This window comes from Myotis daubentonii, chromosome 1 (genome assembly GCF_963259705.1).
Source record: "Myotis daubentonii chromosome 1, mMyoDau2.1, whole genome shotgun sequence".
In the NCBI taxonomy this organism is placed as follows: Eukaryota; Metazoa; Chordata; class Mammalia; order Chiroptera; family Vespertilionidae; genus Myotis; species Myotis daubentonii.
In genome coordinates, this window is record NC_081840.1 from 43,805,755 (window position 1) to 43,830,187 (window position 24,433).

Consider the following 24,433-nt stretch of genomic DNA (forward strand, 5'->3'; position numbering starts at 1 on the left):
TTATATCACTTGAAGGACTCGCTCAACAGGTGGGAAATGGTTAGGTTAACTATGGCACATCCCCTGGAGATAACACGTACGGTTATGAAGAGCCTGTGGAAATGGGGGAATGTTTATGATAATATCAAATTAGGCCAGGTCCTGCTGTCCTCCACTCCATTTCTGGGCATCCTGGGCCCTGCTCTGTATTCCCAGGGCTGACCCCTGACTTTCCAGGCCCCACGTCAGGGACACCCGGCAGGGTTTGGACAACAGCAGGAACCTATGGGAGAGGGGAGGGCAGGAGGAGGGAGAAGCCAGGGCCTTTCTCTCCTCTCTCTCTATCTGTCTTGGGTGGGCATCTTAGAAGCAGCTGCATCTATTCTAGGTAGGCCCACCGGTGACCTGACCCTGGGCTCTGGGAACCCCACCTCTTCCTTCTGTCCCCCCAGCCTAAAGGTGGCAGTGGCTTCCTGCCACTAAGTCTGGGTCGCCTCACCTTCCCATGTTTGGTTTCTCAGCTCCTTTATTGCCTGTGTAACCAAGGCCCTGCATTAAGTTCCCTTCATGGTAAATACTTGATGGAGTTCCTGCTTTCCTGCTTAGACTGACAGATGCACTCTGATTACAGCCACATAAAAATGCATATGCACATGGACAGTTCTAGCAGGCAGTATGGAAACATTAAAAGAGGTAAAAATATGAAGGTGTTTTTAAATATGTTGATTTGAGAGAGAGAGGAAGGGAGAGGGATGGAGAGATAGGAACCCTGATGAGAGAGAAACATCAACATCAATCAGCTGCCTCCTGCACGCCCCCTGCTAGAGATCAAGCCTGCAACCTGGGCATGTGCCCTCACCCGGGAATCGAACCAGTGACCTCTTGGTGCTTGGGTCAATGCTCAACCACTGAGCCATACCAACTGGGGTGAAGGTTGTTTTTACAAATGGTAGAAGCATGTCAGTTATTTATTATTAATTAATGTATAAAACTGGTACCAAGTGTATGATTTAAAAGAAAATAAGGTGAATCTTTATGAGGAAAAGGTTGGGGAGCCATGAATCCATGACAACACATCCAAGGAAACCAAACCCTCTACTTTCACTTCTAATAACACCTTATTTTGGAGAAACCATGGCCACAGCCACAATGATACCAGCAGTTCCCCTGAAAGTCCTGGTGGTTACCTGGGGTGAGTGACTCACTGCTGAAGAGGTCACATAGTATGTCACTGGAGCACCCCAGACCCCTGCAGCCCTCGCCCCATGTCAATTCAGCCTCTGGATGGAACCCATCAGGGAAATCCCCTCAGAGGAGACTGGGGCCCCCACACAGCCAGGGGAGCAGGAATAAGAGGTGAGAATGTCAGAAAAGTGAGAGGACTCTACTCAGCCACACCCACCAAGCATCATGGCAGCAATATGGGTGCTTGGTGGAGAAGGGGCTGGCTAATTTCTCCACCTATTTTAGGACTTTGCTCTCCCAAGAGGCACAATTAAAATAAAAAGAAACAGACTCTGTGAAACCAGATGGTAACAATACAAGAAATGACGCTGGATTCCTGGGCTGGAACTCGCACAGTCTCTTGCGCTGAACTGAACACTGGCAGATCATCAAATGCTCAAGTGGGGAGGGAGGGTCTTGGCCGCGGACCAAGCACAGTGTGGTGGTCTGTTTATAGTATTTCAGCCTGACGGCGCTGCATGGAACAGACCAAGAGGCGCACCGCGGTAAGGGGTACTTTCAGCCCCAAGCCAAAGATGATTTAAAGCCCCAGGGAAATGCGGGTGGAGAATGCAGTCAAGAGAAGCATTGAGGGTTTTGAGAGAAATGTACGTCTACTTTCCAAACCTCTGACTGGAACATCTCAGCATTTGAACCATGTTTACCACCAAACATACTTGGGAAACTAGGATTCAACTTACAATGGTTCACATCACACAAGCCACAAAGCGAGTCGGGCACTTTCTTCGCCCTGCCCCGTTCTGCCAGCCATTCTCCCCTCCCCAAGAAGCGGACATCAGAGGCGGCACACTTTCATCCTTGGATGCGAGCTGACTTCCCCTCCTAAGGCGACTGACTACTCCACTGAGGAGCCAGAGTGTGAACTAGCAAGAAAAACTATCCCAGATGCACGCAAAACACAAACAAACAAACCAGCCCCGCATGAGCTCAACAGACCTGGTCTTCACTCTGGCTCTGCCACTAATTCACTATGATCTCAGGCCAGTCACCATACCCCTCAGGGCCTCAGTTTCCCCAGCTGTTAAGGGGGCTGGACGAGATGACCTGTCTAGTCACTTCTGACCAGAAGAGTAACTCTTGTATGACCCACACTGTGGCAGGGACCCCAAGCTTCTGAAGGGCATGTTGACTACACCCAAGTTGAAGGTCAAGTATGGAAGGGCACGTCCCACAGCTTCTCGGTAGCAGAGCCGGAACTCCAGACAAATGTCAGACCCCAGACGGCACCAGGAGAGGCTCCAGGTTGGAGACTCCACATTCCTGGACGCGCCCTTCAGAGTCCACCTCTCAGGGGCGTGAACTAGGAGGGCCCCACCCTGAGCAGGGTGAACCCTGACTCTGGCCACTTCCATGCAGCCTGTCACCACACCCTCGGAGTGGCCCTTCGCCTGACCTGGGTGTGCCCCCTCCTTGCACCCTGGTCCAGGCTTCCACACTGGCAGGACATGCACAGGCAGGCCCTCTGGGCGGGGGTCACGCTCAGGAACCAGGACCCTGTGTGGCTTCAGAAGCAGGAACCGCAAAACCCAAAGCCCCCGACTGCTGGTTACACCACCGACGGCTCCCCTGGACCCGCTCCCACATGCCCGCATCCTGCAGTGACATCCCCCACCCCCGCCCCACTGGGCGCCCGGGGCCAAGGCCCGCCACGCCTGCAGGGCTTCCCTTGCTCATCTACCTCCAGGGATTGTCACGGAGATAAAATGAAATCACAAGTAAGAAAGTGCTCTGGAAACTGTAAAATACTGTCCACGGGAAAGGTCACAGTGGTGGTGTTTCCCCTTCCAGGGGACAGCAGTTGAAAAAGAGCCCGTTATCTTCTGAGGAATATACTGGCGATACCCGTGGGCACACACACACCCTGCGTGTTTATCCGTGAGGCAGCAGTGTAGTTAGCAAAAGAACTACTCTGTCGAAGACCGAAGGAATGGCCTTCTCCCTGCCCCTCCACTCGCCTGTAACGTGTCCCCGGTCACACACAGAAAAGGGGTAAGACCCCTTGCCCTGCCTCCAGCCAGGGCTACTGTGAAGGCAGAACAATGGGAAATCGCTTTGCAAACATCAAGTGTGCTGCACATCAGCCCACCCTGAGGCTGGAGATGGACTGTCACAGACAGAAGGAAACTTGGCTAATGTTCCTGCTATTCTAAGTCGCCAAGGGGCTCCAAGGGAAGAAAAAGAGGGGGGAAACAGCACGGGGGCGATGGCTGTCTGGCAGGGAGCGCCGAGGGGCTGGGGAGTGAGGGCAGGTCCTCGGGGTGCCACCCTCTCATTCCTCTGGCGGCTCCTAGCGGGCTTCTTCAGAACTGAAAAAGCAGCCGCCCCCCCCCCCCCCCCCCCGCCGCCCCCTCAAAGCCGACTTTGTGAGAGAACGCTGCTGGGCTCGCACTCAGGACTGTTGTTCCATGGCAGTGCTTCATTGGGGGGTCTCCCAGGCACTCTGTGGGTCAGGGTCCTGGGGGCCCCCAGGGGAAGGCTCCTCTCTCCTCGGGGTCCCATGGGCTCTGTGTCTGAAGAAAGTGGCCTGACCAGCCCTGGCCATGCCACGCGCTCCTGACGCCGATGGCCCCGGGTGCGAAGTGCTACAGGCAGCTGCACCCCCTTCTGTTCAGGGGGCGTCTGGAACAGCCTCTCCAGCAGCGCTGCACTGAAAGCGGCGTGAAAAAAGGCAAAGACTGCTGCTTCCTTCGCCGCTGCCCCACCACACAGACGGACAGTTCTGCTGCTTTTGTGGGATTTTCTCCCCCAGCTTTTCCTGCTCGCCTCCCTCCTCCAGGTGTGTTCACCCCGGCCTGGCCTGGGCCTTTCTCTCCACCACCGTGTGGCTCCGGTGGCTTCCCCAGCCCCTCCTGACTAGGAAAGCAACACCGTGTGACCCATCAAGTCTCTCGGAGAGGCCAGTTCCACTGGGTAACGGGGAACATAGCGTGTGCTCAGCCTCCCAACCACGGTCCGAGAATGAGTTCCAGGCCAGCCTCGGGGCACTTCACTTCCAGGGCAGAGGCTTCAGCCTTGGCGAATCGGGACCAGAAAACAAACCCAGACCAGAATCACACACGGACGATGCTCCTGCAGCCAAGGTGATCATGGGGATACGCTAACACCACCGGGTGTCCCCTCCCCCGTCATCTCCAGGTTCCTATGTTTACTCTCCTAGAGGAGGTGGAGCAGTCCCATCGGAGCCGTCCATCAGCTGGGCCGGAGGAACTCTAAGAACTCTTGATCTAAACCGTGGCTTCCACAGGGCCTGGCTGGCTCCGCCCGTTTCGGTCAGGGCTGGCATCACAGCAAAACAATTTCAAAGCACAGAGACCATAAACACAAAATTAAAAGGTGAAGTTAAAAGGGAGGAGATGTTTACTGGAAACTTAAGTTCGGCTGCCCAGAAAATATAGGTCTTTTTTTAAACACACACACACACACACACACACACACACACACACACACACACGGCCTCTGCCGCCCACCTTAAGAAATATGTACTTTGCTCTATAAATGGCTTCTTATCTGCCCCTGATTATGCTCGGCTCGTGACCATGAAGCCTGGAATAATTACCCCCAGAGAAATAACAGCCTTGGCCGCAGCCAGGGCCGAAGGGAGCCCATCGGCCTTCACCGACGATCACCCAACTTGCTCAGAGGACAAGCGTGCGTTTCCTGATGCGCATACTCCTTCCGGTGCACACCTGAAATGCAGCTACCTCGCGGCCGGTGCCGGGGGGAGGGGGGGGGGGGCTCCTGGGCTCCAGAACAATCACATTACATGGTATTCCCAGGCCAGACAGAAAGGCTTTTCAACTGAAACTAGGCAGGAAATTAAGGTGGGCAGATGGTAACCATCAAAGCAGGGGTCTGGCAAAGACCACGCCTCCCTCGCAGGAAAAAGAAAAAAAGCTAGAGGAAAATTCCCTCCCGGGTGCAGAGAGTTTAGATGGGGGCAAGAACATCAAGTCATTCCCGCCAGCAAGGGGGCGCTCACTGAGGCTGGTCCCCAAAAACAATCCACATCACGTCGGAAGCGGAAAAATACACCCCATTCCATTGCGGACTGGTGTGCCTCCCTCTCACTAGCTCAGGCCTACATTCCTCGATGCATTTGTCCCCTCCCACCCCCACCGCCCCTCCTTCTGAACCCCGAGGTACTCACCCGTGACCACAGCACAGAGATCTCCATTACCGCTGTCCCATACTTGTGTACGCAACCCCCGGGGAGACCAGGCCGGCAGCTCCTGGAGGGCAGGGGCTCTATTGCCCATTTCTCTGAGTGCCTCGCTCAGCTGCACAAATACTTGTTAACTGACAGATTCCTCACCCGCCTGAAAAAAAACCCAGCAACCTACCCTAGCGTGTCTGTCCCTGCATCTCAAGTCTACATCTGGTTTTAAAGGCTCCTCAAGCCCCACCCCAAACCTGGGAAACACTTCCGGGTTGATGGGCCTTGACAGGTTTTCTTCCCACCTGCAGCTCATGTCACAGCGTGGCGTTCCTACCACCATCACACGATGCCTTCTCCTGCACCTGAGAGGGTTTCGAATTCTGCTGCCCTTCCCCTTAGAGTTTAACCCGGACAGCTGTGCCCCATCAGGTTTCTTAGGCTGTGGGGATGGATTCCTCGCAGGGAACCACCAAATAATGGGGCACAAACAGTGTGCTTAGATGCTACAGCCTGTGGACTCTCACAGCCCCTCGATTCCACCGGGCATCGCCAAGGATCTGACACGGAGGGGTGCCAGCGTTGGCCAAGGCCTCTGACTTAGTTTCATGAAGAAAAAAAAAAAGTGTGATGGCCTGTTTAATCCATTCCCACTCTACCCCTGCCTTCGCTCCCCCCCCCCCCCCGACTCAGTACTGAGTTTCCTGAGCAGAAATAAGCAGCTACAGATGGTTCCACTACTTCAGAGATGTGGCGAAACCACTGCCCCAGAGATAGGAATGAACTGGGGCTCCAAACCTCAGGGCAACGTTCCCCAACGGCAGCTATGATGACCAAGTCCGCTCGCGTCTACCATCAGAACTTTTTTTTTCCTTTCGGTGTGTATGCACTTTTTGTCTTCCTTTTTTAAAATAACTAACCACTATCACTTTTCCCCCCGAGAACAGTTGCCCCGAACTCTGAACCACAGCTTTATATAAGATTTGGGGCTGTGACTCTCAATCCTGGCTACACCAGAATCACCTGGGGAACTTTAAAAATACAGATTTCCCAGGCCCCACCCACAGAAATTCTGAATTAACTGCTCTGAGGGGTGGTCTGGGCATCAGAATTTTCATAAGCAGCCGGGGTGAAGAACCTTCTACGGTGCGCCCAACCATCCGATGTGAATCATTAGGAAACAGGATTCAAGCTGCCACCGTTAACCTTGAACCTCAAACCTCTTTCCATCCTGCCTTCAACTGCAGGCCCCCTTCGCCAGCCCCCAGAGTGACAGTACAGTGATCCTGAAACTACCTGAATGAGTAACAGAGTCAGTCATTTCTTTGAATGCAGGCCGAGAATCAGAACGTTTAAGGCGGAAGAAACTTGAAAATCCTGCCAAGCCATTGCCTTTCGTTTGTAGAAAAGGAAACCAGGGGCGTCGGGTGGCAAAGGGACTCACCCAGGGTCACAAAGCTGGTTCATGGGGAGCCAGGCCCAGGGCTCCCACCTCTCGTCTCCCTCCTGCACACCAGAGAGGAGCCCCCATGGGGACAGGTTCCCGACAAAAGCAGCAGCCGCCCTCCAGTTGCTCCATCTCTGGAGACACCGTCTCCTCACTGGCCTTAAACCAGCTGAAGGCGGAGATGGTTGGTTCTTCCCTTTCACAGTCCCTGAGCTGGCTGAATGGTAATCCCCAAAGAAGATACCTGCTGGCTGGCTGAGGCTCAGGGGAGAAGCTTTAGCAGAGGGAGTCTACCCGAGTTTTGAAAGGGCAGCCTGTTGAGCGGCAGGCCTGAGAGACCAGGAGCCAGCAGTGGATTTAGTTGCTCGTGGATAAGAGGGTTGATTGTTGGTTTCAAAATCTCTAACCAACCTGTGAACACGGTTCCCTTCCTTCCTGAATTTTTATGGCACCAGGTTGGAACGCAGGAATGCAGCTGGTGCCTCAGGCTACATGAGAATTCCTCTTTGCCTGCAGCCCGGTTTCCCCACGCCTGGGAACAGGGGACAGATGATCATCAGGTGAGCCTCATTTCAACACAGGCTCTGGGCGGGCGGGAGTATGTCTGACTGTCCAAATCAGCAGCGCATGTCCAGCTCCTGGCCCACAGAGCCTGGTGCCCCCTCACTACCACCAGCAACTAGGGATGCTTAGTAAATATCTGGTGATTTAAACCATGACAGCACTGAATAAGGTCATTAAGAAATGGGCCACCTCTGAAAGTAGGGCATCAGATAACAACTTAGATCTGTCCTCCAGGAAAGCACGCGCATCAAGACAAAAACTAAAGGCAAGCAGCCGAGGAAGAGAGGGCAGGGAAGAGCCGTGAAACCTTCGAGCTCATGTGGGCCTTTGAGAATCTCTTCGGGCTTGTCCTTGTGTAGAGGCGAAGACTGATACCGGGAGACACCAAGCTGATTCCCCCAAAGTCAGAAGGCCAACCTCCAGCAGAGGGGCCATGGGGCCTGGCCTCACTGGGAAACAGGACGCCCAGGTCTCAGTTCCTCCGTGTGCACATCTGTGTGTTCACTCGCTGATTCTACACCTGACTGAACCCGGGAGTTCTGATGATGATGAAGATGAAGACCAGCGGAGGAGGAGGACCGGAAGAAGTGGTACAAGTTCGGTTCCAGGCGTTGGTGGGATGCGCCGGTGTTGACGCCCAGGGAGCAGCCGGAACCGAGGGTCTCCAGCTGTGAAGGGCGACAGGCCTGGAAGTCATCCCCACAATGACACCCAGGGAGAGAGGGTGTAGTTTGAACTGCAATTTTGTTTCAGCCCAGCTGGGTAGGACGAGGTCCGGCGCGTGGTTCAGTTTCCTCATCCCTGAACTTAAGGCCGATAGGCAAAACGCAAAATTAAAAAACACAGTGGCCAAAGATGATATTCAGAAAGATTCTTGGATCAAAGCCCCTTGGCGAGTACTGTTATTTCACCTCCTCCTGACGGTAACCACTTCCCACATGAGCCCCAGTAAGGCAACCGTGCAGCCCACAAAAGAGATAGAAATATGACCACACTTCCCTCTTACAAACATCTGAGACCACTGGCCCACAGCCGTGGTTAAACAAAGGGTGGGGGGCACCCTGGAATGGCTGCGGGGCCTGCCTGTCCCCACACGCTGACTCGCCCTCTGTGAGTGGTGAACTCGGGCCATTAACTTCAGAACTGAAGCTGATCACACAGAACCGGCCTCACACTGGGGCAACTTAGTTCGGTTTCACGCCCGGGCTCACCCGGCCGGCCACCACTCCTGGAAACTCAAGAGTTTTCAAGGAAAGCAGCTGCCTTGTTTCCAGGCCATGTTCAAAGGTGCCTCTCTGAGGGGACCACAAAAGAGGGCAGGAGGATGCGGCCACATGTTTACTGAACTGTGCAAACCTGCTCCCCACCCCCAACCTCACCTCCTGAATCAGCGGTGGTGATAGGTTCTCTTTTTTCAACAATAAAAGCAAAAAGTGCAACTCTCTCAAACAAGCAAAGAAAACAGGCAAACCTCAAACAAACATCTTTAATTGGCTTTGAGATGCTCCCCGGGGTCCTGAGTGATCCCAGCTCCTAGAGCAATAGGAAAACGCGAGGCCTTGGGACAGGCTCTGTTTGCTCTGAGCTGGCATGAACAAGCAGGTGCAGACCCGAAGTCAGCTAGTAGCTGACGGCGGCAGGAACACCCCAAGGTATTTCATGTCTGCAGAAAGTTCCAGCAGAAGATGACAACAAACTATATACATCAGCCAGCACGTTGGTTTTAATGACCAAACATGTATAGAAATTTTATTTCCTCAGCTATAAGCTTTCAGAGAGAGTTTCCAGTAGATCCAAAGCCAGAGAGATGCAGAAAGACACTAGACATCCAAATGAGAGTGCACATGGCATTGCAGCTAGACTACCACAGGCACCTTGAGAAACCCTCCCCGGGGCGCAGGGGGCTCTTGGCTCTGTACTGTGCCCCCACTCCCTACTCAGAGGCAAGTCTTTACTCATTTTGTCAACAGGAAAACAAGACTGGTGGAGGGTAGAGACGGACGGCTGACCTGCCTGAAAGGACCTGGCGTAGGTCACAAATGTGTCATCTTCAGGCATCTCCGTTTGTGTCCTAGAGCCCCCATTTCCCCCTCTCCCAGAGCTGCCCTGGGAGACTGCTCTCCTCCACCCTGCTAGATGCTCCAAATTGTTTCTCCATCTCAGCGATGAGCTCCATGAGAGCAAGAACTGGTCTCTGACTGCTTTACCACCAGAAATTAGCAGGACATCAGGTAAGTGTTCAGAAGTCTACTCGTAGAAGAAGGAAATCAACAAGCAATCAATACATATTAATTAAAATTCCCTAAGTGTCTGGCACTGTATTAAGTACTAAGTACATAATGTGTCAAAGAAATAGCCTGCATCCTTGACTTCAAGAGGCTTATTCCAATCCATTCTCTCAGCCATTAGCTGCATACGACATAAAAGTGACCAATGAGATACAAAGAGTTTCTGGGAACGGTTTTCTTCCTGGGTGAAGAGCACCCTACCCCATCCCGCCCCCCCTCAGGGCCTTTTCTGCCCCTGCATGCAATTCAGTAAAAAGGGTATAGCCAGGAGCAGCTGCTGCCAGCCTTGGACCATAAGGGGTCACACTTGAAGAAAAAATAAGATCAGGCAGAAGATGGTGGAGCAGAAAGATAGGAGGCACCCACGTCCTTGCTGATGCCTGAAACCTTTCTGTCCCCAGACTTCTTAGGGGAGATAATAAGCCCCCACACTGTGGAAGCTGTTAGTTGGATTTCAAGTTACTTGCAGCCGAAAGCATCCTAAGACAGCGAGTCCGGCTCCTGATACAGAATATCCGCTGCATCAGAGAGGGAAGGGCCACTGGCTTACTGCGGTACCCAGGCATGAGGGGCCCAGGCCTCCGGTGCAGAGGAGAGGGTGGCGGTGGTGGAAAGAACGGGAGCTCTGGGCACAAAAGCAGATTCCAGCCTCATCCACAAGATGGCTTGGTCATCGCCATGAAGCCCTGGGCCCAGTTCCCATGCTGACTATCTGATGAACTGGAACATAAATAAGTAATACTGCCTGCCCATACTCACCCACTCACATGCCTCCTTGGGGCGGGGGGGGCGGGGGAGGTGAGAAAAAGGAATGAGGTGGTGGGGAGAATGCATTTCGTTCTATTTATAGAACACGGCACAGCCCCAAAGGATGCTGACCAGAGCGCCACAGGATCAGCTGAAGTTCTCCAAGCAAGTGCCAAGTTCGGTTTAAATTTACATTTCGCTTTTCTCAGCCGGTAACCGGTCCACTCCGTCACACCAGCTGCTCTCCCTGCAGCTCATCAGACAGGGCCTAACCCACGGTAAGTGTGGTTGGAGGGCGCAGAGTTAGAGTCCCTCTCCAGCCTCCAACAAATCATCTGGGGCAAGAGAAGAAGGGTGAGGCTGAGAGGACGGCAGGACAAAGCCTGAGAGCATCAAGCAGGAGTGCCACAGCGAGTCTCCCCACGTCTCCGACTGAGAACTCTGCTGGCAGGGGGTTATTTGGGGCCACGTGCTCCACGGAGGCCCTGGCACATTCCATGCATTTACCACAAAGAGAGAGAAAAGGCAGCTTGCTGTTATTTTTAATTCCTTCCTCAACGCCTTCCAAGATTCTTCAGCAGAGGATGATCCGCTAACTCCCACCAGCTCCCACCCAGTGGTATCGCTGAGGCCTCAGCTAAACTGGAGCAGGGGAGCAGGAGAGGTCAGCTCACAGAAGTCCCTGCTCCCGGCCACTAGATATCATTAAGTTACACTGGGCCCAGTGCCACCTCCCGGGTTTGGAAGGGACATGCATCGGTGAGGATGCAGACATTCTAGAGGCAGTCGAAGGGCCTACCATGCCCTCACCGGCAGCCCCACACCCCCGGACACACGCCACCTCCACCTCTCACCTCTGCCCACTTCCCTTCAGGGTAGCCGTCAGCACAGCCAAATGTTCCCTAACTGGTACTCCAGTTAAGTAAGCGCTAGTGCTAACTGGACTATGTTAGATTATCTCTAAGGTCTCTTCCAGCTTTAAAATACTATGCTGCCAACTTGCTGAAGAACCTTAGGCAATTAATTTCACTGAGAGTAGCAGTACATAATCCTGACAGGCCCTTATACTTTATCAGTGGCATATGAACTGGCTGGTCTAATCCAGCCAGTTACCTTGGTCAGGTATCATGATCCCTGGCACAGAAGTGGGGTGACTTAGGGTGAGTGTTGACCCCCGTTTGTCTGGGCAGCTAGGTGGATGCCAATTTTCTGGCCATAATTAATAACAGCAGTGCCCACTTCACTCTTCCAATTGTCCTGGTTTGTTCAGTTAATTACACAGTCACCCTAGATTCTAGAAAGAGCTTCCGAGGCAAACCCAGCTCCATCTCTTATCTTGAGACCTCACGAGGATGAGAATGGGAGTCCTTTCCTGGGAAACCTGGGGGCAGACAACCAGAGTTGATGCCTCAAAGCCTTGATCTCCTCCCCCATCAACAGGGCGGCTCCTCTTCCCAGAGCCTGTGATGGCTGAAGAAGTTGGTCGCTGGCCCACCGTGGTGTCCGGCATACAGTTGGCACCTGGTCCATGTCACACGTACCAGGATCACCAGGTGAGAGGGCTCAGGTGATCTGCTACAGGTCACCACAACTGACCCAAATCCTGGCTCGGACCCAGCAGAGAGCATCAGCTCACCTAAGCTTCTGGTACCAAGCCCAGACTGTGCAAGCCCTGAGTTCCCCCTCCTGTTGAATTCTGTGCATCATTGATGATTTTTTTCTCTGTAAAAACCTGGGTGTGCTCTTGGAAGATTTAACTCCCTCTCTGTCGGTTTTTAGCAATACCCTAGAGTCGTGCTTCATGAAGAAATAGTAGGGGACACTACAGAATGCTTCCCAGTCTGCAAAGTGCCTTTAATGCATAGCTTATCCAAGTGAAAACTTCAATAATCCTACCGAGGGAGGTACTGTTTTTCCCACTTTACGGGTGGGGAAAGAGGCTCAAAGGAGTTAGGTGACTTGTCTATAGTCACCAAAGCAGTAAGTGTGGGAACAGGGGGTTGAACTTGGGCCTCCCGGACGTAAACCCAACGTTCTCTACCGTGGAGTGATGCCCCTTTCGCAGCAGGTCTCTATCAATATTTTCAAAAATGGCCCATGAACTAGAATTAGGACACAAAACTTGATCTTCTGAAAACCTATAAACTTAAATTAACAACAACAAAAAAAGCTGACTCACACCAGGTAAGGTTAATGGTACCCAATCTCTAAATGATCAATATATTTTCTGTTTACTCCCAGTGATAAAATGAATGAATGCCACCAACTTAAACTATTTTTCTCTCTTATTAAGAAATATCATGTATTTTTAATATAGTTATTGCATTCGATGAGCCTGCAGGAGAGAATTTAGATCTTTTTGCTGATGGCAGTGTGGTCTGGAAGTAGGAAGCCTGGCCTAGATAGTCATCAAAAAAGAGATGAAAAACAGTGACCAGAGACATTCCACAGAGAGGCACTGTGCCAGGCGCAGGGGAGACCCAGAGAGAGGCCAAGACCTGCCCGGGAGGCTGAGGTCCGACGGAGGAGCCTCAGCCTGGGGACACCAGGCATCCGCATGGAGCCCAGCAACACTCGCTTAATTTCCCAAGGAATCCATGTCGAGAGGCTGGCGTGACTCACGAGCTAATTACCTGAGCACTGGGGCTCCCAGAGTCCTCCTGGCTGTACAACTCGTCTTCTCTCCTGACAGCAAACAAAACGCTATTTTCACCCGGGTCCAGACATCGCCTAAAGCTGTCCACATGGTGGTGTCAGGGATTATGACTCTGACCTGGATAACTCAGGCAGAAAAACCCGCCGTTACCAGCCATGGGTGGGGGGAGAAAATGAAACACGAACAGAATAGTGGCTTCGGCCACGCCACTCCCCGCTTTAAAATCTCCTGGCGCTAACAGAGAGGCCAGGTCCAAACGCCAAGCTTGGCCAAACAAAGCCCTTGGCAACATCCTTCTCCAACTCCTCTCCGGCCACTCCCTCTCCCACGTTCTGGCCACCCTGAGCTGCCCTGCCTGCCCCAGACACCTGGCCCTGCGTGCTCTGTCTGGCCAGCGCTCCCTGCAGCCTTCACCCCACTCGCACTCCTAGCCATCCTTCAAGGTCCTGCTTGAACCTACCTCCTGGGGGAATCCTTCTGACTCGCCCAGAAAGAGAGCCGCTCTTTCCCTGGGCTCCCAAACAACACTGCGTTCAAACTTTAGGAGGGTTTTCCCCATGAGCCCAGCGTAACTGTGGTCATTGTGTCCCTTTTTGCCTTTGCACAGTGGAGAGGCAGGACTTTGGTTCTGCATCTGCACCCCCTGAAGGCCAGCACACAGCCAGTGCCCAACGCCCGTGTCCAACGAGCAAACACATGATGTTGTCCCGCTCTCCGCCCCACCTCAGACGGGCCGCTGCAGCCTGTGTCACCTTCTCCCTCATCTGCGTTCACGCTGAGCCAGGTTCCAGGAGAGGGAAAGCAACTCCTCAGGGAGTCCCCGCCATCCTGTCCGCACGCAGCTGGCACGCTGAGAGAGCCATGCGGGAGGGGGGCCATGGGTGAGTCCTCGCACCGGAGAACACGTGAAGGCTCCCATCATATGTCACATTTAAATAGCAGAAAGCCAGGTAACAAGCTGTTCAACAGAATGTGTTCTATTCTCCCACCTTGAAAGATAGCAGGGCCAGGTTTGGAATTCTCTGACTCTTGGTGGCATAATAGAACGTGGACGCCCAGGGACAACGGACCCCGAGTGCCCGCCCACCCCCAGGGCCATCCCACACGTAGAAGGGCTTCCTGCACACCCACGCAGACACCACAAGCCCACGTTGCATCTGATTCCCCCGCGCCTCGTAGCCCTGGTCAGCCCACGGCGCGCACACTGTCCGCGGTCAGGGCAACCTTCCCTCAGACAGATGGGCCTGGGGGAGAGGCCACACAGGACTGGGAAGCAGGCGCCAGACCCCTGGGGCAGGGAACTAAGGGTCACGACCCAGTGTGGTCTGAGAGGAGGAAGCGAGGCTCCGGAAGGGCCACCCCTTGGCCTCACAGCTCTGCCCCTGAAAAGCAGCGCAGCCCGGGGAGGACCACAGCAGGGCCTCTCAGCCCGCGTCCCCTCTTGCAGGCGCTAAGGGCAGACAAGGGACCATCGTCCACGTCTCGGTTATAGCCGAGCCCCGAGTTTCTGGCGCTGCCCATTCTCACTTGCCAGCCAAGCCCACGGGTAAGGTGGTGCTTCAGGGAAAGCGGAGCTGCCTTGCAGCCGGGCCACAAAACACAGCAGCGACAGTAAACATCACCCGCTCCGCACACTTACGAGCAGGCTATCGGTGACCAGGGCGTGAGTCACAGCGTCTCTTCTTCGGGATCTTCCCATCCCCCACCCAGGAGCACTGATTCATCAAAGTCTGTTTTCAATACTATTATTTTTAGACAGCCAAACAATTTTAAAACTGGCGATAGAGAAGGGGAGAGGGAAGGGCAGAGCCACCTAAGAAGAGGAATTGTTTCTCTTTCAGTAGCCTGCCGAGCCCCAAACGAGCACGTGGCATGGTTGTGCGCTCTTGGTGTGATGGGTTGATGACAGATTCTGTTACTACATAACCAAGGTTCTCCAAATGGTGAGCTCTGAGAGCAAGGGGTTAGGGGGGTGAGGAGGGAGGGCGGTCCCCTATTGGAATTGATTGGCACCATCAGTCAAACTCCCGCCTTGAGAGGGACAATGAGTGTTTACTGAGCACCTCCTAAGTGCTGGATCTACCTTATCTCATTTGGGTTGATTGACATGAAGTAGGTGTTCCCATCCCCATATTTTACAGAGGAAGAAACTAGGGCTCAATAAATTGAAGCAAGTGAACCCCAAGTGCCAGCCCGCGGGCAGGCTCAAACCCAGGTCTGTCAGATTCCAGAGCCCTCTGCTCGTTCCTCATGACTGAGCTCTTCCTGTCCACCCGGCCCCCCACCTCTGCTCCCCAGGTGTTATTGTAAGAGTCTGTTTGGGTACAGATGAATGGCAACACACAACACGTAAAGGGTAGCTGAATGAACGAACTTCCTCTGCCCTCCCAGGCACAGCGAGCCTGCGCGCAGCGCAGCGAGGCGAAGGGCAGGTTTAGCATGGGGGCGACAGGAAGCCGAGAGAAAAACCCAATTTCCATCCTCAGTGCCTGCTTTCAGCCACTTGTAACTACTCAAAAAGTCCTTTCTGGATCCATTACTCCACATTTGGGCTTAGCCCAGAGGTGATTTTTTAAGGAAAAAATGCCTTTTGGCATTTTTGAGCTGTGACAGCATAAAAACAGACCTTTAAAAAACACACACCCAAAAAGCATTACTATTTTCAAAAGCCCCGTTGAAGAGAGAAAACGGGTGACACCTCAGAGCTACAACTTGGCCTGGCCGTTGGTGATGCAACACCCACCCAGCGGCAGAGGTGAGCAGGTCGGGGCCTCTGAAGGTCTCAAAGGCAAACCCTGTCCCCATGTTTCTTAAACAGCACTCTCATGCTCCACCACCCCCCGCCCCGCCCCCCGCAAAGCAGCGTGGGGGAAAGCCATGTGACACAGAAAAGGGACTATTTCCGGAGAAACGCACTTTTCATTTCCTAGCTGGGGTTTAAACTTGTCACCTCCACGCGGCCTAACAAAAGGCACATGCTTACGCAATCAAGTGCGGCCGTTCCTTATATAGATGCCAGAAAATAAAAAAAAGGAAGCTTTCTGGGTAAACTCTGACATATGAGCAAACATTTTCCACAGGTATCCTCTATAATGCCTACCTCTTACATTTTTAGGCATTTGTGGTCATTAGTTTAAGTAAACTTCCTGCTCTGAGAATAGCCAAAAATAGCAACAAAGAAGAAAAATTGCTCACTGCATCTAAAGACACACAGCCTCCACATCTTTATCCTAGGGTTCGGCTATTTTTATATTCCTTTGTAGTTAAATTTCATTGATTCTGACTCACAAGGTAAGGGAGAGGCGTGGAGGAGAGTGGTGAATTACAGTTTTATGACTTTCATTTATACAAATGGATTGGCATCTGCGTTATAGCTTTATTGCTTTGAATTTATATAAATGGATTGGCACCAGACTGGTGGGGTCTTAGGACATAAACCATTAAGAAGGATTTGTGGTTCCCTGATCAACTGGATGTGTGCCGGGGGAGCTTCTCAGAGGCTGGCTTGGAGGCCGCTTTAGGGTTAGAAAGGCTCCGACGGAACTGATCCAGCCTATTTTCCAGCTGAGCACATCCGAGGCCCAGAGATAGGAGGTGCCTTGCCCAGGCCACACAGATCATGAGAAAGAGAACTAAGTCTAGAACCTACCCAGGTCTGCCAACTCCTGCCTTCCAAATGACCCCCCGAGCCTTCTTTATAACTAGGATTTCTTTGACAGCACCTATGGAGAGGAAAGGCCTGCTAAACAAACCTCAACCTGGTCCAGAATGAGCCGGCCCTCTTCATTAACAGGCTGCTCCTGTGTTTTCCTCTTAAACTGAGTCCCTCTGTCCAAACGTCGCGCAGCGGCGCGCACTGGGCAGGCTGCTGTTTACTCAGAGGCCCGGATAATCAACAGCAGATAGTGGGACTTGTACTATAGATTTGTTATTTCTAAAACTGTTAATTAAGTCCAAACAAAGGGTAATGTTACACACACACACACACACACACACACACACACACACACACGCACACACAGTCTCTTACCCTCATCAGGAGTCAATAAACGGCAGCGCTGGGGGGATTTGGCTCTCTGACATCAAGAAAACAGTACTCTCACATTAACTACAGTGAGCACGCACCCCGTTATTTCCACTACACAGAACCCGCGTTGGCTGCCAGTGGACTAGAAGCTACAGGAGGGCACGGACGTGGCTGCCTTCCTCCATTCTGTCTCTGCTGCCTAGCACTGCGTTTGGGTGCCCTGGGGGAAATGAAGTGGACAGGCTCCCCTGGAATCTTGGTTCTAAAACTTGGACTAGAGTAAAATTAGAAACCAAACTTCTGCAGGGTGGGGTTAAAAATGGCAGCGTCCAGCTGTTTACAGGAACCATTGTGCTTGGAGATGGAAGGCTTCTGGCCGGGAATCTGGCCCTGGTCAAGAGATGACTCCCGGCCCTCGGTGGGGAGGAGCTAGTCCCATCCAAGGGTGCACCAACCATGGTGTCTGCAGAGGGCGGTCCCCCTCCCAGCCCCCTGCCTGCCCAGCAGGCTGCCCCCTTGAGCACTTCTCTCCCCAGACAACCAAAACTACCAGGTGTGGATTTGGGGAAGGGGGTAGGTTGATTTTTAAAAATAGGTCAACATTTCAAAGGAGATAAGGACAAATGTTAACCAGGACTATTCATGAGCCTGGTTCATTGAGAAAGCGGCGTTCCACCTTAGGGAACATAACTACAGGAAGCTGGGGGGAGGAGGACAAAAAAGGTGGGAGAATAAGGTGGGTAATGGGAATAATGTCTGATTTAAATTTTTTAAAAATTTTAAATTAATATTAGAAAGGAAGGGAGAGGCAGAGAGGTATAGAAACATCAATGATGAGAGAGAATCATTGATCAGCTGCCTCCTGCAGGCCCCCTGCTGGGGATCAAACCCGAAACCCAGGCATGTGCCCTGACCAGGAATTGAACCATGACCTCCTGGTTCACAGTTCAACGCTCAACCACTGAGCCACAATGGCTGGGCTGATTGCAATTTTCAAAGCAAGCACTGCTTGGTTCTATCTATTTCTTAAAGGAGTGCATGCAGAGTGATGGCTGTATTGTGTATCAGATGGCATTAAAATCTCCTAAAAATTAACAAGTGAAAATTGATGGTCGCTCAGTCCATTAAATCATGTTAATTTTACTTCCATTGTGATAATACAGCAATTACAAGTTTATGTTATTAAAACCAATATTTATTTTTCAAAAAACTCATTTTAATTGGATTTTTGAATGTGATAAGCTTGAGCCAAATTCTCTCAATTTCATCTACTTTTTGCTTTCCTTATCAGAACTAAGTGACTACTGTATTCACTGACTTTTTTCTATTAGTAGAATCATCATTTAAAACCTTACATCCTTGCAAAGACCTTTCAAAATATGTTAGTAAAAGTTCTTACCTCCACACAGAAACTCAGGCTTAAATAATTTGTTTTTAGCAAGTGTTAAGCAGAGAAATGAAAGCCCAGGTTTCACCAAAACTCTGAAATGCTAAGCACCCACAATCATCTCCAAGTTGTCCACTTTTTATTGACACTCTCTGTTATATTCTGAGCTAATATATCTAAAGTCGCTGTTCCCATCTCGGAAACCTGCATTTCAGGTTTGCAATACTAAGTTACTTTTTACTTCAAAGAGAGAACGCTTAACGATGGAGTAAAAGACTGCTCAGGGGTCACTAGCCCTTTGGTGCAAGCCACAGGGTAACATATTCATAGCAGAGCTCCCTTTAGCAAAAGCAGAAGGTAAAGATGTCATTCGCTGCCTCATTCTTGCAGGCAACTATCACCATGTAAAGTGCTCATGATCGTAGCGCAGCCCAGAAACTTCCTTCAGAGAATAACTTCCGTACTCCTTTGGGTGTTCACCGCACACTGACCCCTGCCGCCTCTCCCCACCTCCTCACAGAATGAATGGCCTGCCCCCCATGTCTCCGCACCTTGTACACCCCTTGGGTGCAGCTCTTGCCCTGTACCTTTGGGCAAGTCTGTCTCCCACTCTACACAAGGAGCTTCTTGAGAACAGGTGCCCGACCTTGCTCATCATGGTAGATATTGAATAAATGATTAAATAATTTCGTAATGAATGAATGACACACACAAGAGGCTAAGCATAGATCGCACTTACGTCTGTCAAACTCTCTGGTTTACAAAACACTTCACAAGCCTTATCTCATCCTGACTTTACAGGTGCAGACATGAAGGCTCTGAGACATCCAGTGGACTCTTAAGTCCCACCCAGGTATTAAAATGGCAAGATCCAGGGCCTGAGTTCTGGGCTTTCTTTCCAGAGAAAAGAGATGGCTGTCATTATTTTGTTTTCTAACAGAGTGACTTCTACAGTATTTAAAAGACTCAGTATAGGTCCCCCCCCCTCCCCCCAAAAAAAGTAATTCCACTCCACACCTATTTCTTCTTATGGCTGGGACTAAGAAAGAAATAGCAGCTAGGCACTCCAATAACGCCCTATAGGTGTTTCCCTTACTGAAGTGTAAGCTCCTCACAGGCAGGGGCCATCTCAAATTTATCTCTGCATCCTCCCCCATTGCCTGGAATACTGACTCAGACATGAGAGGGCCAACAGATAACCATGAATCAACAAACTCCAACTCTAACATTTAATTAGCAACTGTGAGCAAGGGGCTGTCTGCATGGGCCCAAACATTCACCTCCTGAATGCAACAGAAGTTCCAGGGCTCCAAATGTCAAGGGAGCATCAAGTTGATCCTGGGTTCAACCAGGGCTCTGAGCCAGCCCCATAGTCAGCTACTCGTTGTCCTGTGGGCCCCTTCCCTTCCCAGCCTTGTGTGTCACTCTCCCAATCAAGGATAACAAGCAGCCATGGCCATAGGTCTGTCCCCAGAAGTCGGAGAGAGGAGTTTTAATGACGAGGATCTTTCCCTAGGGTGAGAGTAGCCTGGGAAAGTCCAGGTAGGTAACAGGAGGAGGCTGTGCTAAAAGAGAAGCACAAAGAAGCAGGAGTCGGTGTGTATCAGAAAGTTCCCCCATGTTCCTCTGGACTTGGTGCTTTGATACAAGAAAGCCCAAATTCCCTTCTAAACAGACCCAGCCAATAAGCTTGGTCCAGCTCCCCAAACCCGTGCCAAGGCATGGATCCTATTGGGGGAGGCACAAGTTATTGGAATGCATCAGAACAGGCGTGCTAAGTGTGCCTGTCTCCTTCCTGATTGCTGACATAACCTGCACACCCCTCCTCTATCCCTCAGAGGCAAATGGTATGGCTCCATTCTTACAAGCTGGCCAGGTAGGTACCTGAAGCTTTCCTCGGGTACTCAAGCAGGTGAGGAGTGAGATGCTGTTATACTACTTGTCTACGTTCTGCCCATCCTGCCAGACCTCAGCGTATCCTGATGGCCCACGTCGGTGTACCTCAATCAAGCTCTCACCACTTCCTTGGCGCTGGGCCCTCTTACATTCTTGCTATCAATAAGCCTGTATCACTCCAGCTCTTCTGATCACAGAGGCAGGTTAGAGCTGGTGTAACAAAGAAGCAGGCATGTGGTCTGGAAGGCCCTAACATACAGCTATAATTGCCAAATGTTACTGTTGCCGCTCATAGTTACAGATTAGCCAAAACACGCTTGTCAAAACCTCCTGGGACTGAGGGCTTCTTAAACCCTAAGGTCCAGCTCTCACAGAGCACTTGGGGGTGCCCAGCGCCCCACCTCTCACACACAGGAGGGTAACTTATAAAAGGCAGTGTGGAGAGAGCAGACAATTTGACAAGCAACACAACAATCTACGGGGCTTAGCAGACACATCGGTATCACTAGCGTGAGGCCAGCTAACCACCTCCCCGAGACGTGGCCTTTAGTTGTCTGCCCACGACCAAAACGGCAGCAGCTATTGCCAAGGGAGACAAGGTGACCCAGAGGTGTGGGCACAGAATCCAGGGATGGAAATCCATCTTGTCTGGATCCACCCAAGCAACTGGGTTTCCCTCACTGCGAAAAGATGGAGGGAAAAAAACAAAACATCAACAACAAAAATACTCTGCCTTATTAGTAGGTCCTTGCCAGGCAGGTAGATGTCCCAGTCCTAAGAAAGTGGTGACAGACCAGGGAGCAACTTAACTTGAACTCTCAGAAACATCCAAAGCTTCATATACCTCAGGCCGCAGAGAACTCTGGAAGAGGAAAGAGGGGGCCAGGGCTGTGTTCCCCCAGAGGGCAAACTTCTACTGAGGCAGGGGAGCGCAAGGCCTCTCCTCCAAGCTGTCACCAGCCCAAGACTGGACACTGGCAACCCTCCCAACAAAGATCCACACTGCCCTGCCCTCCATGCCCCCCCCCCCCGCCCCCAGTTAGCAGTATTTGAGCATTCAACAAAAAAATGTATTGAGAACCTTCAAAGTAAACAGCGGCAGGAGGCAGAAAAAAAGAGCACAGTGGGCCAGAGTCCCAGGGCTACTCCAACCTGCCTTTCCACCTCTCCCCTCCGGTCGTTTTCTCAACATTAACTCTGAGATAAATCTTAAGCCCAACCGCCTTATCTGGTTTCCACGAGTTACTTTCTCTTTTTAATTTCGTAAAACCATGTGAAAGTGCTCGGTGAACTGTAAGACACTTTGCACAGCTGCTCGTTTTATAACTGATATCATTTTTGTTTTCTGTTTCAAGGCAGAAAGCCCTTGTCCTCAATGCACCTGGGCAGCTAAGAAGGCCGGTTTCCAACAATCCCCTCCCCTGGCGGGAGCAGTGGGACTCGCATTCATCCTCCCACCCGTCCCACCCCCACCAAAGGAAGAACGAAGAATTAAGAACCAGAGCTGGGACCAGAACCCAGGGCTCGCTGACCATCACACATACCACCTCCTCTGAAGTCAGTTCTGGCTCCAGATCACACACCCAGAGCGCCCTTCCCAGACAGCACACTGCCTTCCCTCCCCCTTTATTGACTGGATCCACCCAGTTAAAAAAAAATTATTATTTTTTAAGTCAGTGCTCCCACCATATGTGGCATTTATTTCCAGAGGAGGCCTGCCCTGGGCTGCCGGGACAGATGTTGCTTTGTGCCTGCCTGACACGGCTGGCAGCTCTCCTACAGCTGCTCCAAGCAGGTGGCCAAGGATGGAGTCCACTCCTAGCCCAAGAGCAAGGATGACCATCTCTGTGGGGCTCAAGCCCTGGGGACGCCCTACTTATTCCTCTGCAGCCTGGGACCCCAAGAACGCCTGCACACACACTCCCTTGGTACACAGTCAGACTTTAGAGGGGCTGAGAGGGAGAGACGGGAGGCCAAGGTGCTCCCCCCTCCACCCCAATTTCCAGTGAGGCACAGCTCGGCTAAGACGAGTCCTGTGGATGGGAGAGAAGTCACTGACCCCTGCTACCAGCCATCTGTGAGCTCCCCCCGACCGCCTATTGCAACGTGCATTGTAAAGGCGGCCGGACAGATGGCAGAGCGCTGCGGGGAGGAGGGCTCTGCAGGAATGCAAGGGCCACTGCGAGGCCCTCTCTGCGTGTGTGTTATCTGCTGGCCCTGAGCACCCTCTGCTCGGCATCAGCCTGAAATCTCAGGCTGAAAGGCGAATAAGAAACGATGGGGGGCGGGGAGGGGAGAGGTGGCGATGGGGGAACACTACTCTGGGCCATTTCTCTCATTTGAAAGTCGGAGCGCAGCACTGCACCCCAAGTGAGCGTGTGCGGAGGGGGGCGGGAGCTGGCATAACCGAGTCTAAAAATACTCGATAAAAATGCTAATCCCGACGGCAGAAAGAGAACGGAGAAGGAATCTGTCAATCACCGGGCCCCAGCTGTACGGACTGCATTCCTGTTGAGGAGGAAAGACGTGGGGGGACCGCGCTGAAGAAAAGAAAGGGAGAAACACCACCGCCACCTCCACGGGCGCGGGCCGCGGGGACGGGGGGGCGGCGGCGGGGGAGGGGCTCCGGCCGCCGAGCTGAACAAAGCGGGCCTCAACTTGGGGCCCGCAGCTCCCCGGAGTGGGGGCGGCCCATTCGAGCAGCACCCCCTTTCCAGGAGGTGAAAAGTGAACGTGAGGTCTGAAAGTGAGAGTGCCGCGTGGAAGGCCCAGGCTCGAATCTTTGCAAACCCGGAGAGGTTTTGTTTGGGGTCCCCCTTCCGCCCGCGCTCCCACCTACACACACACACACACACACACACACACACACACACACACACACTATCCCTCCCGATCCAGCCCCACCCGGCCGCCCCACCGCGCCAGGGGCTGGGCCGGCGCGCCCCCGGGTCGCTCGGGCCCCCACCTGGGGATGGTGATGCACTTGGTGTTGACGTTCTGCGTGGTGATGGCCTTCTCCAGCTCGTCCAGCTGCCCCGTCTTCTTGAGCTTCTTGACCAAACTCTTGACCGCCTTCTCGCACCACTTCTCCTCCTGCCCGTTCTGCTCGCCCTTCTTCCAGCCCAGCAGGCGCTTCACGATCGGGGGGGTGAAGGGCAGGATGGACGACATGGCTGGGGAGGGCGCGCGGGCACCGAGGGGCGCCCCCGGCGGGGCTGAGCGCGGCGGGACGCCGGGGGCGCAGCGGGGAGCTGGCCGGGGCCGCCCAAACTTCTTCGCCTCAACTCTCGGCGAACTTGCCCGTGCTCCGGGCCGGGCCGCGGCGCTGCAGCCTGCGGGGCTCCCACGGCGGAGCGAAGGGCGGCCCGGGAGGCGGGCGGGCGGGCGACAGCGGCGCCGGGTCCGGCAGGCCCCGAGCGCGGGGCGGAGGCGGCCGCGAGCCTCGGAGTGGCAGAAGAAAGTTTGGGTTTCCGCACGGGCTGGCTGTTTGGGTGCCGCCTCCAGGAAGGAAAGTCCAACCCCCCGCCAAACTTTGCTCGCCTCGGTCGCTTTGAGGCGCAGATTCCCCCGCCTTGGCTACCTCGCCTCCCCGCTGCCCTGCTCTTTCACCGCTCGCTCGCTCGCTCCCCGGGCCGGTCTGGGCCGTGCGCCGCGCTCCCGCTCCCGCTCCCGCCCGTTCCCAGTCTGTGTTTCATGCAAATCCGTGTGCAGCGCCCTTTCCAAGCGCTGTCGCCGCCCCCTTGCCGCCGGGGCTCCCCGCCTCCTCCCCCGCGCCCCGCCACCTCCTCCCGCGGGCGCCCTGCCCGCCCCCAGCCTCCGGGAGGGCGCTCGGCTTCCCCCGCCCGGCGCGGAGCACGCCCACGTGGGCGACCGGGACAGCGGCGGCCCGGGCTGGAGCGCGCAGGACCCCGCGCGGCCCCGACCGGAGTCCCGCGAGCGCCGGGAGGAAGTCGTGGGAAAGGAGAGGCGAGAGGAAGCTCAGTTGGAGTTGCGGGCCGGACAGGGTTAGGTTTGCAGGGGCTGGCGGTGCGCCCCTGGGAGGAC

At 53.3% G+C, this 24,433-nt stretch overlaps 1 protein-coding gene across 1 annotated transcript in view; it reads right to left on the minus strand.

The window, feature by feature from the left end:
- SMAD3 (SMAD family member 3) overlaps positions 1 to 24,081 on the minus strand; it is a 111,921-nt gene extending 87,840 nt beyond the window's left edge. Inside the window, exon 1 of the mRNA XM_059697445.1 lies at positions 23,355 to 24,081. Within this exon, the coding sequence (XP_059553428.1) occupies positions 23,355 to 23,560 (206 nt within the window). The 5' untranslated portion in view covers positions 23,561 to 24,081. The remainder of the gene's footprint in view (positions 1 to 23,354) is intronic.
- Between the last annotated feature and the right edge of the window lie 352 nt (positions 24,082 to 24,433).